Source organism: Bos indicus, chromosome X, assembly GCF_029378745.1.
Source record: "Bos indicus isolate NIAB-ARS_2022 breed Sahiwal x Tharparkar chromosome X, NIAB-ARS_B.indTharparkar_mat_pri_1.0, whole genome shotgun sequence".
Lineage (NCBI taxonomy): Eukaryota > Metazoa > Chordata > Mammalia > Artiodactyla > Bovidae > Bos > Bos indicus.
Window position 1 is genome coordinate 37,592,791 of NC_091789.1, and position 18,717 is coordinate 37,611,507.

An 18,717-nucleotide genomic window follows, 5' to 3' on the forward strand; every position below is an offset into this window, starting at 1 on the left:
AAAAAAATTATATTTTTATTTGTAAATAAAAAAAGTATTGTAAAGAGTCTTGAATTACAAGAATGAAAATTTCAAATAGCTAAAAGGTCTTCCTATGCTACATTTGACAGAGAAACCATCTATGGAAGGATGTGGTTTTTCACTTCAGACTTCTCCAGAGGTGACACTGCATACACCAAGCTAGCTCTGGATCGGCACACTGACACCACCTATTTTCAAGAGCCCTGTGGGTAGGTGGATTAGAATTTTCCAAAGTGAGATCATTAAATGTGATGGTCTTGAATACTTTCTTAATCATTTTCTGTTTTATTTGAATTAACATCATACTTGCTGCTGCTTACTTACATAATTATCTCTTTTCTCCTTAGAAATATCATTTTTAAAGTCTCATAGGAATAAAAATTTTTTAAATGATTGAAAATCTACCTTACTACATGAATGGATCTTAATTTTGTTTAATTTACATTTTTATCAAAGTGATTGCAAATAATTTACAAAAAATGTATTGATTAACTGTTGGTTTGGGAATTTGTACAGTTTTTCATATTTAGTTATGATATTGCAAGTTCAGTTCAGTTCAGTCGCTCAGTCTTGTCGGACTCTTTGTGATCCCATGGAGTGCAGCATTCCAGGCCTCCCTGTCCATCACCAATTCCCGGAGTTTACTCAAACTCATGTCCATTGAGTCTGTGATGCCATCCAACTATCTCATCCTCTGTCGTCCCCTTCTCCTCCTGCCTTCAGTCTTCTCCAGCATCAGGGTCTTTTCAAATTAGTCAGCTCTTCGCATCAGGTGGCCAAAGTATTGGAGTTTCAGCTTCAGCCTCAGTCTTTCCAATGAATATTCAGGACTGATTCCCTTTAGGATAGACTGGTTGGATTTCCTTGCAGTTGCAGGATCTCCTTGCAATTATATTGCAAAGGGGTAAAGAGTCTAAACATAGCTGCTTTGGGTATGGTATTAAGAGGAATTTGAATCCAATTTACAAGAAGTTGGAGGGAAAAAGTGAATGAAAAATAACCTTTTTCAAATAAATTCATTCATTTTAATTGGAGGCTAACTACTTTAAAACATTGTAGTGGTTTTGCCATACATTGACATGAATCTGCCACAGTGTACATGTATTCCCCATCCTGGACCCCCCTCCCACCTCCCTCCCCATCCCATCCCTCTGGGTCATCCCAGTGCACCAGCCCCGAGCACCCTGTCCCATGCATCGAACCTGGACTGGCAATTCGTGTCACATACGATAATATGCAAGTTTCCATGCCATTCTCCCAAATCATCCCACCCTCGCCCTCTCCCACAGAGTCCAAAAGACTGTTTTATACATCTGTGTCTCTTTTGCTGTCTCGCATATAGGGTTATCGTTACCATCTTTCTAAATTCGATACATGTGTGTTAGTATACCATATTGGTGTTTTTCTTTCTGGCTTACTTCGCTCTGTATAATAGGCTCCAGTTTCATCCACCTCATTAGAACTGATTCAAAGGTATTCTTTTTAATGGCTGAGTAATATTCCATTGTGTATATGTACCACAGCTTTCTTAACCATTCATCTGCTGATGGACATCTAGGTTGCTTCCATGTCCTGGCTATTATAAACAGAGCTGTGATGAACATTGGGGTACACGTGTCTCTTTCAATTCTGGTTTCCTCAGTGTGTATGCTGAACAGTGGGATTGCTGGGCCATAAGGCAGTTCTATTTCCAGTTTTTTAAGGAATCTCCACACTATTCTCCATAGTGGCTATACTAGTTTCCACTTCCACCAACAGTGTAAGAGAGATCCCTTTTCTCCACACCCTCTCCAGCACTTATTGCTTGTAGACTTTTGGATAGCAGCCATTCTGACTTGTGTGAAATGGCACCTCATTGTGGTTTTGATTTGCATTTCTCTGATAATGAGTGATGTTGAGCATCTTTTCATGTGTTTGTTAGCCATCTGTATGTCTTCTTTGGAGAAATGTCTGTTTAGTTCTTTGGCCCATTTTTTGATTGGGTCGCTCATTTTTCTGGAATTGAGCTACAGGAGTTCCTTGTATATTTTTGAGATTAATTCTTTGTCAGTTGCTTCATTTGCTATTATTTTCTCCCATTCTGAAGGCTGTTTTTTCACCTTGCTTATAGTTTCCTTTGTTGTGCAAAAGGTTTTAAGTTGAACTAGGTCCCATTTGTTTATTTTTGCTTTATTTCCATTACTCTGGGAGGTGGGTCATAGAGGATCCTGCTGTGGTTTATGTCGGAGAGTGTTTTGCTTATGTTTTCCTCTAGGAGTTTTATAGTTTCTGGTCTTATGTTTAGATCTTTAACCCATTTTGAGTTTATTTTTGTGTATGGTGTTAGAAAGTGTTCTAGTTTCATTCTTTTACAAGAGGTTGACCAGTTTCCCCAGCACCACTTGTTAAAGAGATTGTCTTTTCTCCATTGTATATTCTTGCCTCCTTTGTCGAAGATAAGGTGTCCATAGGTGCGTGGATTTATCTCTGGGCTTTGTATTTTGTTCCATTGATCTATATTTCTGTCTTTGTGCCAGTACCATACTGTCTTGATGACTGTAGCTTTGTAGTAGAGCCTGAAGTCAGGCAGGTTGATTCCTCCAGTTCCATTCTTCTTTCTCAAGATTGCTTTGGCTATTCCAGGTTTTTTGTATTTCCATACAAATTGTGAGATTATTTGTTTTAGTTCTGTGAGAAATACCGTTGGCAGCTTGATAGGGATTGCATTGAATCTATAGATTGCTTTGGGTAGTATACTCATTTTCACTATATTGATTCTTCCAATCCATGAACATGGTATATTTCTCCATCTATTTGTGTCCTCTTTGCTTTCTTTCATCAGTGTTTTATAGTTTTGTATATATAGGTCTTTTGTTTCTTTAGGTAGATATGTTCCTAACTATTTAATTCTTTTTGTTGCAATGGTGAATGGAATTGTTTCCTTAATTTCTCTTTCTGTTTTCTCATCGTTAGGGTATAGGAATGCAAGGGATTTCTCTGTGTTAATGCTATATCCTGCAACTTTACTACATTCATTGATTAGGTCTAGTAATTTTCTGGTGGAGTCTTCAGGGTTTTCTATGTAGAGGTTCATGCCATCTGTAAAGAGTGAGAGTTTTACTTCTTCCTTTCCAACCTGGATTCCTTTTATTTCTTTTTCTGCTCTGATTGCTGTGGCCAAAACTTCCAAAATTCTGTTGAGTAGTAGTGGTGAGAATGGGCACCCTTGTCTTGTTCCTGACTTTAGGGGAAATGCTGTCAATTTTTCACCATTGTGGATAATGTTTGCTGTGGGTTTGTCATATATAGCTTTTATTATGTTGAGCTATGTTCCTTTTATTCCTGCTTTCTGGAGGTTTTTTTTTATCATAAATGGATGTTGAATTTTGTCAAAGGCTTTCTCTGCATCTATTGAGATAATCATATGGTTTTTATCTTTCAATTTGTTAATGTGGTATATTATGTTGATGGCTTTGCGGGCAGATATTGAAGAATCCTTGCATCCCTGGGATAAAGCCCACTTGGTCATGATGTATGATCTTTTTAATACGTTGTTGGATTCTGTTTGCTAGAATTTTGTTAAGGATTTTTGCATATATGTTCATCAGTGATACTGGCCTGTAGTTTTGTTTTGGTGGCATCTTTGTCTGGTTTTGGTATTAGGGTGATGGTAGCCTCATAGAATGAGTTTGGCAGTTTACCTTCCTCTGCAATTTTCTGGAAGAGTTTGAGTAGGATAGGTCTTAGCTCTTCTCTAAATTTGTGGTAGAATTCAGCTGTGAAGGCTTGGGTCCTGGACTTTTGTTTGCTGGAAGATTTCTGATTACAGTTTCAATTTCTGTGCTTGTGATGGGTCTGTTAAGATTTTCCATTTCTCCTTGGTTCAGTTTTGGAAAGTTGTACTTTTCTAAGAATATGTCCATTTCTTCCACGTTGCCCATTTTATTGGCATATAGTTGCTGATAGTAGTCTCTTATGATCCTTTGTATTTCTGTATTGTCTGCTGTGATCTCTCCATTTCCATTTCTAATTTTGATTTGATTCTTCTCCCTTTGTTTCTTGATGAGTCTGACTAATGGTTTGTCAATTTTATTTATCTTCTCAAAAAACCAGCTTTTGGCTTTGTTGATTTTTGCTATGGTCTCTTTTGTTTCTTTTGCATTTATTTCTGCCCTACTTTTTAAGATTTCTTTCCTCCTACTAACCCTGGGGTTCTTCATTTCTTCCTTTTCTAGTTGCTTTAGGTGTAGAGTTATTTATTTGACTTTTTTCTTGTTTCTCGAGGTAAGCTTGTATTGCTATGAACCTTCCCCTTAGCACTGCTTTTACAGTGTCCCATACATTTCGGGTTGTTGTGTTTTCATTTTCAATCGTTTCTATGCATATTTTGATTTCTTTTTTGATTTCTTCTGTGATTTGTTGGTTATTGAGCAGCGTGTGGTTCAGCCTCCATGTGTTGGAATTTTTAATAGTTTTTGTCCTGTAATTGACATCTATCTTACTGCATTGTGGTCAGAAAAGATGCTTGGAATGATTTCAATTTTTTTGAATTTACCAAGGCTAGGTTGATGGCCCAGGATGTGATCTATCCTGGAGAAGGTTCCATGTGCACTTGAGAGAAGGGTGAAATTCATTGTTTTGGGGTGAAATGTCCTATAGATATCAATTAGGTTTAACTGGTCTATTGTATCATTTAAAGTTTGTGTTTCCTTGTTAATTTTCTGTTTAGTTGATCTATCCATAGGTGTGAGTGGGGTATTAAAGTCTCCCACTATCATTGTGTTACTGTTAATTTCCCCTTTCATACTTGTTAGCATTTGCCCTACACATTGCGGTGCTCCTATGTTGGGTGCATATATATTTTAATTGCTATATCTTATTGTATTGATCCTTTGATCATTATGTAGTGTCCTTCTTTGTCTCTTTTCATGGCCTTTATTTTAAAGTCTATCTTATCTGATATGAGTATTGCTACTCCTGATTTCTTTTGGTCTCTATTTGTGTGGAATATCTTTTTCCAGCCTTTCACTTTCAGTCTGTGTATGTCCCTTGTTTTGAGGTGGGTCTCTTGTAGACAACATATATAAGGGTCTTGTTTTTGTGTCCATTCATCCAGTCTTTGTCTTTTGGTTGGGGCATTCAACCCATTTACATTTAAGGCAATTATTGATAAGTATGATCCCGTTGCCATTTACTTTGTTGTTTTGATTTCCAGTTTATAAACCCTTTCTGTGTTTCCTGTCTAGAGAAGATCCTTTAACATTTGTTGGAGAGCTGGTTTGGTGGTGCTGAATTCTCTCAGCTTTTGCTTGTCTGTAAAGCTTTTGATTTCTCCTTCATATTTGAATGAGATCCTTGCTGGGTACAGTAATCTGGGTTGTAGATTTTTCTCTTTCATCACTTTAAGTATGTCCTTCCATTCCCTTCTGTCCTCAAGAGTTTCTATTGAAAGATCAGCTCTTATCCTTATGGGAATCCCCTTGTGTGTTATTTGTTGTTTTTCCCTTGCTGCTTTTAATATGTGTTCTTTGTGTTTGATCTTTGTTAATTTGATTAGTATGTGTCTTGGGGTGTTTCGCCTTGGGTTTATCCTGTTTGGGACTCTCTGGGTTTCTTGGACTTGGGTGACTATTTCCTTCCCCATTTTAGGGAAGTTTTCAACTATTATCTCCTCAATTATTTTCTCATGGTTTTTCTTTTTGTCTTCATCTGGGACTCCTATGATTCGAACGTTGGGGCATTTAACATTGTCACAGAGGTCTCTGAGGTTGTCCTCATTCCTTTTAATTCTTTTTTTCTTTTTTCCTCTCTGCTTCATTTATTTCTACCATTCTATTTTTTACCTCGTTTATCCTATCTTCTGCCTCCGTTATTCTACTGTTAGTTCCCAGAGTGTTTTTGATCTCATTTGTTGCATTATTCACTATACATTGACTCTTCTTTATTTCTTCTTGGTCAAAAAATAACCTTCTTGTGTGGACTTAGTAGGTATTGAGCCAAAGATAATATATGCCATACTTTTTATCCATGTTTATTGAGATATAATTGATGTATAACATTTTGTAAATATGAGGTGTACTTGTGTTGATTTGATAGTTATGTACTGCAGTATGATCACCACTAGTAGCTAACAGAGACTAGATCTTTCTCATCACAGAGAAGAAATGGTAATTACTTGATGTGATAGATACCATACTTAACTTTCCTACCATTTGCCACTTATTAGAGGTACCTCTGTGGTTATTTTGTTACTGCTATTGCTGTTGTTTGTTGATCTTCGACATATAGATAATGAACCCAAGGCACAAATATATGAGTAAAACGTGCATAAGTATGAATTCATAAGGGCTTTCCAGGTGGCACTAGTGGTAAAGAATGCACCTGCCAATGTAGGAGACATAAGAGATACAAGTTCAATCCCTGGGTTGGGAAGATGCCTTGGAGGAGATCATGGCAACCCACTCCAGTATTCCTGCCTGGAAAACCCCATGGACAGAGGAGCCTGGTGGGCAACAGTCCATGGGGTTGCACAGAGTCAGACATGACTGCAATGACTTAGCACACACGCACGCATGAATTCATAAAGACAATACGAGAGGATGATAATATCCAGTTGATTGTAGTTACTCCGATTTCCTTTGAGGATTGGAACCTAAGAATGTTTGCTTCAGAAAAGGTAGAATAAAACGTGTTTTAGATGTCTGGCTCAATGTCATCAATATACAAAACCACCCACAGCCCTGCATTCTCATTCTCTGGGACACAGAAAGAAGAATATGAGGAAATGGGATAAGAAACAGTTGGACAGGTGTTGAGGTCCAAATATTGACTAGCTCTTTTCTCTCTGACCACTACTGTAGATACACAGTTAGCTGTGCCTTTAATTTAACCCTTTCTGGTCAATGGGGAGAGACAAGACATTAGCAGTACAGTGAGAGTGGTTGAGTTCAGGCTATGGCATCAACCAGACCTGGATTTGCATCCCAGCTGAAATATACATTAGCTTTGTGATCTTGGAAAAGAACTTCTCAGTACCTCAGTTTTTTCATCTGTAGAATGGAACTGGTAATAAAACCTGCCAATTAGTATTGCTTAGGGATTAACTTGGGCTTCCAGGTGGCCCTAGTGATAAAAAACTCACCTGCCAGTGCCGGAGACGTAAGAGCCATGGGTTCGATCCCTGGGTCAGGAAGATTCTCTGGAGGAAAGAATGGCAACCCACTCCAGTATTCTTGCCTGGAGAATCCCATAGATAGGGAAGCCTGGCAGGCTACAGCCCATGGCGTCACAAAGAGTCAGACACCACTGAAGCGGCTTAGCACACACACAGGGATTAAGTTACATGATATATTTAAAGCACTTGGATACTTTCTGGAACATATGAGGTGTTCAATAAATGCTGGTTATTATTCTTATCATTTTAGCCTTTGTCGTCATCATCATCATCGTTTTATGCCTTATACTTTCTAAAGTTACCTTTGCTCAGGATCTCATTCTTTCCAACCTCCTTGGGGATTTCTCCTGCCTATCAACTTCTCAGTTCTTAAATCTCTATTTTTGTACACTTCCTTTGACTCTGTCTTCCTCTACTTACAGCCCCACCTTATTACTCACCCTCACAGCTAGACTTATTAAAATAATTATCTACATTTGGTATCTTTTCATTCTCACTTCTTATTCACTCTTCAAACCCATAGTCAGCTAGTTTATCCAACCCCCTCTCAATTAAAATTACTCTGTCCAAAGTCACCAGCAAGTAACTTATTGCCATCTCCAGTGTGTACCTTTCAGTCTTTATCTCATTTGAATCCTGGGGCCATTAACCTCTACCTCTTCTTGAATAGCCTTTCTTTTCTAGTTTTCCTTCTACATCTATAGTCAGTTTTCCTCAGTCTCCTATGCTGTCTTATTTTCTTTTATCTGTGTCATAAATATTGTTGTTCCTCAAAATTTTCTCCTTCTCCTTCTTTTCTCGCTTGAAATTATCTCTCCAAATGACTGCTGTGCTCTTGGCTTTAGCCATCACCTACAGATAGCTACAGACAGGACTTCCCTGGTGGCTCAGACAGTAAAGCATTTGCCTAAAATGCAGGAGACCCGGGTTCAATCCCTGGATCAGGAAGATCTCCTGAAGAAGGAAACGGCAACTCACTCCAGTACTCTTGCCTGGAAAACCCATGGACGGAGGAGCCTGGTGGGCTACAGTCCATGGGGTCGCAAAGAGTCAGACACGACTGAGTGACTTCACTTCACTTCACAGACAGCTACAAAATCTACCTCTCTTCTAAGATAAACATCTTCCACTTACTAAATAATCCTAACCTAGAAATTTTGCAGAAAGCTCAACATAGCCAGGACTGACCTTATTCATTTTAATTATATTTACCCTATATTCTCCTTGATTTTATTCCTTCTACCTTTATTTATGTTTATCACTTATTTTACTTCATTGTTTACTTTTCCTTATTTTTGTTTTTTTCCCTAAATTACTATTGATTTTATTTTTCCCTTGTGAATTGGAAATTATTACTTTAGGTTTCCAGTCCATTAATAATTGACTTGCCTTTTCCTATTAATTTTTCAGTCATATGTAACTTAATTATTTCAAAATGTCCCTAAACTGAACGACTTCCTCAACCCTTCACAGCCCCTTATTACCATCGAATTATGCATCTGCCTCATTCTCTTGGCAAATGGGCATTATTACTTGTCAAGTTGCCCAGGGGAAAAACCTACAGTCATTCTAGATTTTTGCCTATTCTTCATCCTCCACATCTAATCATTTATTTCTTAGATGTGTCCTCTTTTCTATAAGCTCAAGTTCTCAGTATTTTTCTCTCCAGTTTCAGTTATCCATGTTGTTTTTCATGTTTTTGTCATCTTGCTTCTCACCAGTTAATCTTTCATCTTAGTTTAAAATCCTGTGATTCTCTGTGCTAAGCCAACAGAAACTTATCACTCTCTTCCTTGAATATACCTTGCTGTTCTACATTGATATGTTTGGTCATACCTTTTTCCTGCCTGAAATGCCCTCTCCTCACCTCAATCTCATTCCAGCCCAAGCCTTGCTCATTCTTTAAAACTAAGCAAAATCGTTCTCATCCACATCTCAAAAAATTTATTTATACAACATTCCACTACAATAATTTCCTCTTTTTGTGGCTCCACTGTCTTGTATACAACTTTATTATAGTGCCTATCATATTTTATCTGTACTTACTTGGTTCATTCTTCTAGATAGACTATGGGCTTCTTTAAAAGAGAGACTATATCTTATTCATACCTGTATTGCCCAAGTCTGACACATACAGGTTTCAGTACATGTTAAATATGTTTAGAAGGAAACCTTAGTGACATTAATATGGCAAAGTACACAAAAAAGTACAACTGGAAGACAATTGGGAAATGAGATTTATTTCTTAATGAAAAGAAAATGACACAAGTAGAATCAGTAATCATTTTATATATTTTTTCTAAAAGTTTTATGTATTCTCTTTTCTCCACTGAACAGAGTAATTTAATTTTTCCTTTCTTTAGCATTCAAGTGTTTCACTGTCTTAAGCATGAAGGAACAGGTGGCAGGACACTGCTAGTTGATGGATTCTATGCAGCAGAACAAGTACTTCAAAAGGCACCTGAGGAATTTGAACTCCTCAGTAAAGTGCCATTGAAGCATGAATATATTGAAAATGTTGGAGAATGTCAAAACCACATGATTGGGGTTGGGCCAGTCTTAAATATCTACCCATGGAATAAAGAGCTCTATTTGATCAGGTGAGTACCAAAGAACTATCCCTCAATGTAATATATTTGCCAGATATTAGTTTTCTAATGTAATGAAAATTCCTAAGATCCTATATCTGTCACATTTTAATATTGGTATTCCATAGCTTTTTATTAGTACAATTTCTATTCTTATTAAAATTCCCATGGAATAATAAATAGGCCAACAGCCAAGGAACACTAGATTGGAGGGGTAGATATTTCACATGGCATTTAAAAATGAAAACACTTAAAACAAAACAAAAAAAAAAGCCAGTTATTAAATTGTGCTCAGTGATCAAGCAGCTAGGGTGCCTAAAGGCATGATAACCACATTTGACTCTTGTCCAGATTTATGCATTTCTCCTGACCTGTGTATATTGCCACCTAGTATCTTATACAGTCATAAAGCACATCATATCCAAAACTGAACTTGTCATCTCCACTCATTTCAAGCCTGCTCCTTCACACACAATTATGAAGATAAAAATAAATTGTTGCCCCTGTATTGTAGTAGGAACTACATAAATCCTAAATCACTTCCCTGGGATAAGCTCCCACTGGAAAACTCTCCCTCCATCATTTCTTGTATCTCAATTGCCTAGAACAATGAGTAGGTGCTCAATATTTTCCCCAACATTTTATTATGAAACTTTTAAATACAAAAAAGTTGAAAGCATTTACAAGGAAAACTTGTATACCTACCACTGAGATTCTACCATTAAGATATTACTATACTTGCTTTGGGCTTCCCTGGTAGCTCAGCTGGTAAAGAATCCACCTGCAGTGCAGGAGACCCCAGCTTGATTCCTGGGCGGGGAAGATCCCCTAGAGGAGGGATAGGCTACCCACTCCAGTATTCTTGCCTGGAGAATCCCCATGGACAGAGGAACCTGGCAGGCTACAGTCCATGGGGTTGCAAAGAGTCGAACATGACTGAGCGACTAAACACAGCACAGCACATACTTGCTTTATTACCTATATATCTATGTTTCTATCCTTCTGTTTATAAATTAATCTTATTTTTGATACATTGCACAGAACATTGAAGGTATATGTCTCCCAATATACTTCAACATTTATAACTTTAAGTCTAACATTCACTATTTGTTTACAGATGTTTAATTTTGATATAAAATATACATACAATGTATATACATACAATGTTGGTATAAATACTGAATATACACTTGCTGAGTTTTTAGAACTGCATACACCTATGTAACCCAAATGCCTATCAAGATATAGACTATTACCATCACTATAGAAAGTACCTTTATACCCCTTTTCAGCCCAACCCTACACACACACACAGAGGAAACATCTGTTTTTATTTTTTACCACCATAGATTTGTTTTGCCTGTTCTAGAAATTCACATCCTGGAACAAATCCATTCTTTTATGAATAAACACCTGGGCTGTTTCCTGTTTGGGATTATTATGAATAAAGCTGCCATCAATGTTCATGTAAAACTATCGTTGTAGATATGTGTTTTCATTTCACACATATAAATACCTAAGAGTGGAACCGCTGGATCATAGAGTACGTGACTTTTTAGTTTCATTAGCAACTACTAATGTGTTCCATTTTACAGTTGTCAACAATGTACAAAAGTTGTAGCTTCTCCACATCCTTGCTAATACTTGGTGTTTTCAGTCATTAATTATAGCCATTATATTGGATATCTCCTTGGTGTTCTACTGTGTATTTTTTGGTGACTGATGATGTTGAGCTTATTTCCATGTGCATATTGGCCATTCATATATCTTCTTTTGCTAAGTAACTAGTTAGATTTTTGCCCACTTTTTCACTGGATTGTCTTTTCATTATTGAGTTGTCTCAGCCTTTCCTATCCATTTTGATATGTTTTTTATTTCTCATTCACCAATATGTAGGAGTTACTCAGTTTCCAGATTTCTTTCATAGGGAATTGTTCTCTGTGTAACTAGATTTGTTTCTATCATGGACCAGAACCTCCAGCACTATTTGTAATAGTTACAAACTGGAAATTACTTACACATCTGTCAATAGAATGGATGAATGGGTGAAAGTCCCTCAGTCATGTCCAAAAGTCCCTCAGTTGTGTCCAACTCTTTGTGATCCCATGGACTATAGGGCCCATGGAATTCTCCAGGCCAGAATACTGGAGTGGGTAGCCGTTCCCTTCTCCAGAGGATCTTCCCAACCCAGGGATCGAACCCAGGTCTCCCACACTGCAGGCAGATTCTTTATTAGCTGAGCCACAAGGGAAACCTTGAATGGATGAATACATTGTGGTATAGTCCCACAATAAAATTCTGTTCAACATGAAGGATGAACTATTTACATGTGGTACAATAATGATAAATCTTATAAATATAACATTAAATGAAAGAAGCCAGACACAAAAGAGTACATACTATAGTATTCCATTTATATAAAGTTTTATAAATAAGCAAAACTAACCTGTGATTACAGAAGTCATGATGGTATAACAGTTATCCTTGGATGAGGTGAGAGACATACCATGTGGCATGGCCCAAAAATATATTAAAACAAACAAAACATAATATTCTAAGATAGTAGAAACCAGCTAGAACTTTCTTCTATCCCCTACCCTCAGATTTTTCAAAGGAAAAAAAATATGGTCAACAGGCAATGGAACTCTTCTCTAAAATCATATAGTCTTGAGAGAACATTAGCTTATTATTGCCACATCATCATGGGACAACTAATGAATATAGGGAAAGCCTTATATAAAATTGCCCCATCAGCAACAGATGTTTTAACATGTTTTGGGGAAAATCTTTCTTTCTCACAATTTCACCTTAGGTACAACAACTATGACCGGGCTGTCATAAATACTGTACCTTATGATGTTGTCCATCGTTGGTATACAGCACACCGGACTCTAACCAGAGAGTTGAGGAGGCCTGAGAATGAGTTTTGGGTCAAACTCAAGCCTGGCAAGGTGGGTGCCAAGCTCAATAGATGTCACTTAAGCAGTGAAGAGTGAGGACTTATGGAATATGTGAGTCAAAATGTTACAAAGGAAAAAAAAGAAGAGAGTCCTGGGTACTGGCCCTAGTCCTACCACTTACTTACCGAATGACCCAGAAGCAGGCTCCCCCGAGTATCTACCCATCAATGATTCTATTTGTATAATGAAGGAGTTGAACTTGATAGTCCCTAAGAGTCCATCTGGCTTCATGATTCCTTTTTTTTTTTTTTTTTTTTTTTGCTCTTCATATTTCCTCTGGATAAAGAATATTTCTAGCTTAGTGTAAGACAGTGAAACAGTTTAACTCTTTGAGAGAGAGAGAGAATTAAAAGAAAAGAACAAAAGAAACCAATGATCTGGTTTGCTTTGATAAAAGAATAATTACTCAAGAAATATAACCTCCTCAGATACAGGGCCTGTTACCTACTGTTGCCTTTGTTATTTCCATTTAGCCTAATACAGAGCTATGCACTTCCTAGTTGTCAAATGTTTAAAGAAAGAAAGAAAGTGAAGCCACTCAGTCGTGTCTGACTCTTTGTGACTCCATAGACTATAGCCCACCAGGCTCCTCCATCCATGGAATTTTCTAGGCAAGAGTACTGGAGTCAAATGTTTACTTAAAAGAAAAAAAAAATCTCATTTAATGTAATCAGAGAACAACCTAAAGTTTTTATTTTAAATGATCTTTTCTGATTTATGATTCCTATGGTCTGTGTTTGTTCTGAGTATTTTTTCTTTCTCTTTTTTTTTCCCCCATTCACAGGTACTATTTATAGACAACTGGCGTGTCCTACATGGCAGGGAATCCTTCACAGGCTACCGCCAACTCTGTGGCTGCTATTTAACAAGGGATGATGTATTAAACACTGCTCGTCTCTTGGGCCTTCAGGCTTAAAATTGATGGCATTGAGATTATGAACATACCTGACACCCTGGCTATCAGAATTTCATTTCATATCAGCAGAATAATATTATGTCAATACCGACTTCAAATTGTCTCATGTCATCACGTGAAACTAAAGCCTCCCCTTTTTCTAGTAAGGAAAACCTTAGAGATAGGCCATCTCGTATGGTATCTCTCTTCCCCAAGTTACAACATGGACTCGTTTGGTTTTTAGATCTTTTGATGTAATTTTGGTCAATCTTCTTCAGAAATATAATCATCACATTGATGAGAATCAATAATAGTCACTAGGTAAAAATTTGTTTCAACAGGATCTGTCAGAAAGAAGAGCATTATAGGAATAACAGAGTCTAACTAGAGCAGAAATTTGCAACATTTTTTGGTCTTAAGACATCTAAACACGTAAACGTTATTGAGGACACCAAAAGGTGCTTAGATGTGGGTTATATCTATTGTTACTAATTATATTAGATATGAAGACTTAGAAATATTTAAAATTTAAGAATAAAAAAGCATACATCCATCAGAGAGATGACTTTATCACATGTCATATAGCCTCTGGAAAAGTCTTCTGTACATTCATTAGATAATTAAATGGAAAAGGCAATATCATCTTAATATTGTTATTAAAAATATTTTATTGATAATACATAGACCCACTAAAAGAATCTCAGGGACTGTTCCAGGTGTCTTTAGACTACACTTTTGAGAACCAGTGGCCCAGAGCAGCAGTCCCCAAGCTTTTTGGCACCAGGGGCTGGTTTCATGGAAGACAGTTTTTCCAAGAACTGGACCAGGGTGGCGGGAGTGGGGGGTGTGTGGTTTCGAGACAATTCAAGTACAACAATGAGCAAAGGCTGTAAATAGGAAGTTTCGCTCACTCACCCACTGCTCACCTGCTGCTGTGTGGCCTGGTTCCTCACCTGGTTAGGGACCCCTTGGTTTAACTGAAACCTTAAATTTTTCTCTGTGGTCTCCTAGAACTATAGATATTGTAGGAATTGCTTCATAGCACAAGCTCAATGATAAGGTGGGAACTGAATACATAGTATTTTATCTTGTGAGAAGAATTATCTCTTCTAAATCATCTCTCGAGGAGTAAAACTAAGAAATCACAATAGTTCCTGTGGAACAAACCCATCAGTTTGGTAATTCTGTGAGGGATAATTGCACAAAGGTTTTAGAGATTTCTGAGGTTCCATATGATAATTCACATATGCACATACATACACACATACATGTGCATGCCCACATGCACACAAAACAGTAAGTGGAGATTACTATCCAAACTTGCATTTTAATTTTTGAAGGAATTTAGGATGCAATATTTTCCTCCATTTCTACTGCTCTCTTTTTCTGTCTTAAAATATTATACATATCAACTGCCAAGATTTGGCTGGGTTAAGTATACTTTGTTATTTATTTTTAATGATTTTCCTTTATATGTGGAGAGAGAGAGGGAAAAAGAGACAGAAGGATAGATGTGAGATTTATTTTCTCTTGGCTTTCATTGAAAATGAAGTTGTACAATAACCACATTGACTGCTATAGAATGATGTAAGACAATCCAGGCTAGGATGTATGTAAGAGGAAAAAAGCATTATTAGTGAGGATAGAAGTCACAAATCAAAGTCAGTATTCTCTGACAGGGAATAGAGCCTAATCTGATGTTTACAGAAAGTTCTTAATTCACATTTAACAATTTATACATTATTTTATTGACCCATCCAGGGCACAAAACTATGTTCTCAAATATTTCTGCATTTTAATTGTACTACATAGGAATCCTTAGGGGTCTTCCATGAAAAGTGTTTTCCTCTTAAGTCAAAGGATTGATGATTAAGTTCATGTATTAAAGAGTATTTGTTGTTGTTTAGTCACTAAGTGGTGTCTGAGTCTTTGCAACCCCATGGACTGTAGCCCACCAGGCTCCTCTGTCCATGGGGTTCTCCAGGAATACTGGAGTAGGTTGCCATGCTCTCCTCCAGGGAATCTTCCTGACCCAAGAACAAACTCACATATCTTATGTATCCTGCACTGGCAGGTGGATCCTTTACCACCTTGGAAGCCCTTTACTATAATTATAAAATCCTCCACATCTGTTACAATCTGTCCCCCACTCACAAGACATCTAGTCTAAATCATTATGGTAATAGTGTAGAGTATCTACTTTGCTCTGCTGGCAAAGACTCCATTTTTCTGTTCTCCAGAACAAGTATATGATATCACTTATATGAGGAATCTTTAAAAAAAAAAAAGAGCTTATTTACAAAACAGAAACAGAATTACATAGAAAACAAAATTATGGTTACCAAAGGGGAAAGGGAGGAGGAATAAGTTGAAAGTATGAGATTAACAGATACATACTACCATATATGAGCTTACTAACTGCACGGGGAACTATATTCCATATCTTGCAATAAACTATAATGGGAAAGAATCCAAACCAAATAGCATTGCAAAGCCTTTGAAAATAGAACTACATTAAGACCACGAACCATACAGGGCTGGTCACAACATGTGGCTGGGACCCAAATGAGTGGGGGAAAAAATAAACAGAGCCGTGGGGACCTGTGGGCATATAACAAAAGGGTTGAGATTTTTCTCATTGGTGTGCTAGAGGACAGGAGAAAGAAGGTGGGACTGGAAAGTATTCAAAGAAAAAATGGCCGAAAATTTTCTGTGTGGCAAAAGACATAAACCTACAGATTGAAGAAGTTGAGTGAATCCTAGATAGAATAAGCCCAAAGAAATCCACATCAAGATATACTACCGTCAAACTTCTGAAAACTAAAGGCCTAGAAAAAAGTCTTGAAAGCAGCAAGAGAGAAACAATATCTTCCACGTATGAGGAAAACAGAGTTACATGGATTTCACATCAGAAACCACTGAGGCCAGAAGGAACTGGCACGACACTTCTCAGGTGGTGAAAGAAAAGAATCAGAATTGGTGGTTCAGACGGTAAAGAATCCACCTGCAATGCGGGAGACCTGGGTTTGATCCTTGGGTTGGGAAGATACCCTGGAGGAGGGCATGGCAACCCATTCCAGTATTCTTGCCTGGAGAAACCCCATGGACCTATGAGCTGGACAGGCTACAGTCCATGGGGTTGCACAAAGTTGGGCACAACTGAGTGACGAAGCACAGTACAGCACATACATGATGATCAAGTGAGATTTATTGGGTGAATATAATGTTGGTTCAACACATGGAAATCAATGTAATATACCATATTTATAGAATGTGGGGAAGGCACTCATGATCATCTCATAGATGTGTGTGGGGGTAGGGAGGGCATTTGACAAAATCCAACACCAGTTGCATAAAAATGAATTCAACAAAATCCAACACCCGTTTTATAAAAATGAATTCAACAAAATAGGAATAGAAGGGAATTTCCTCAACCTAATAGAGAGCACCTAATGGAGAAGTCACAGATAGCACCATGCTGCTGCTGCTAAGTCGCTTCAGTCGTGTTCAACTCTGTGCGACCCCATAGATGGCAGCTCACCAGGCTCCTCCATCCCTGGGATTCTCCAGGCAAGAACACTGGAGTGGGTTGCCATTTCCTTCTCCAATGCATGAAAGTGAAAAGTGAAAGTGAAGTCGCTCAGTCATGTCTGACTCTTAGCGACCCCATGGACTGCAGCCTACCAGGCTCCTCTGCCCATGGGATTTGCCAGGCAAGAGTACTGGAGTGGGGTGCCATTGCCTTCTCCAAGATAGCATCATACTTAATGGTAAAAGAGTAGATGGCTTCCCTCTAGCATCAGGAACAAGACAAGGATGTCTGTTATTGTCACTTCTATTCAATATTGTATTCAAAGCTCTAGTCAGGATAATTAGGCAGGAAAAATAAAGGGATCCAGACTAGAAAGGAATGAGGAAAACTATCTCTATTTTATACATAAAACAATAAAGAATCCACCAAAAATCCACAACAACCTATTCAAATATGCAATGAGCTCAGCAAAGCTGCAGAATCCAAGACCAATGTGCAATAATCAATTATGCTTCTTTCTATATGCTAGAAATGAACAACTAAAAATGAGTTTAGGAAAGTAATTCATTTTACAGTATTGTCAAAAGTAATAAAATACTGAGAAATAAATTTAACAGAAAATGTGCAAGTCTTGTACTCTAAGAACTGCAAAATGTTGCTGAAAGAAATGAAAGAGACCTAAAGGAAATGTAAACCCATCCCATGTAAGTGGATGAACATATAACATTGTTAAGATGGCCATAATCCCACAGGCAATATACAGATTCAGTCCTATGCCTGTTAGAATCTAACCTGGCTTATTTGTAAAAACTGAAAAGCTGATCCTAAAATTCATATGGAAATGCAAGGAAGGCAGATAGCCAAAACAATCTTGAGAAAGAAGAACAAAGTTGGAGAACACACACTTCCTAATTTAAGAACTTCCAACAAGACTATACCAATTCTAAAAAGTGTGGTGCTGGCATAATGGCAGTCATATAGGCCAATGTTTCAGGATTTCGAATCAAAAATAAATCCCATGTGTCTGTAAATAGTTGATTTTCAATAAGGGTGCCAAGATCATTCAGTGGAGGAATGACTAAACTCCTCAAAAAATGCTGGTGAGATGAGAGGATATCCATAAACAAAAGAATTAATTTGGACCCCTAATCTCACATTATGTAAAAGAAAATTAACACTAAATGGATCACAGACTGAAATGTAAAGAATGTAAATGAAAATGTAAATGAAACTATAAAATGCTTGTAATAAAACATGTAAATCTCCATGACTTTGAATTAGGCAATGGTTACTTAAATATGACAGCAAAAACACAAGCACAAAAAAAATTAATTGGACACTATCCAAATCAAAAACTTTGGTGCATCAAAGAATTCTATCTAGAAATTGAGAACCATAATTGAAAGAGATTCATGTACCTCAATGTGAATTGCAGCACTATTTACAATAACTAGGACATGGAAGCAACCTAGATGTCTATTAACAAATGAACGGATAAAGAAGTTGTGGTACATATATACAATGGAATATTACTCAGCCATTAAAAAGAACACATTTGAGTCAGTCCT

The 18,717-nt window shown here is 37.4% G+C and overlaps 1 protein-coding gene across 1 annotated transcript in view; it reads left to right on the forward strand.

The window, feature by feature from the left end:
* Window positions 1-15,527, forward strand: part of TMLHE (trimethyllysine hydroxylase, epsilon) — a 52,964-nt gene extending 37,437 nt beyond the window's left edge. Inside the window, exons 5-8 of the mRNA XM_070784358.1 lie at window positions 111-230; window positions 9,538-9,774; window positions 12,575-12,713; window positions 13,507-15,527. Of these exons, the coding sequence (XP_070640459.1) occupies window positions 111-230; window positions 9,538-9,774; window positions 12,575-12,713; window positions 13,507-13,638 (628 nt within the window). The 3' untranslated portion in view covers window positions 13,639-15,527. The remainder of the gene's footprint in view (window positions 1-110; window positions 231-9,537; window positions 9,775-12,574; window positions 12,714-13,506) is intronic.
* Window positions 15,528-18,717: the final 3,190 nt, after the last annotated feature.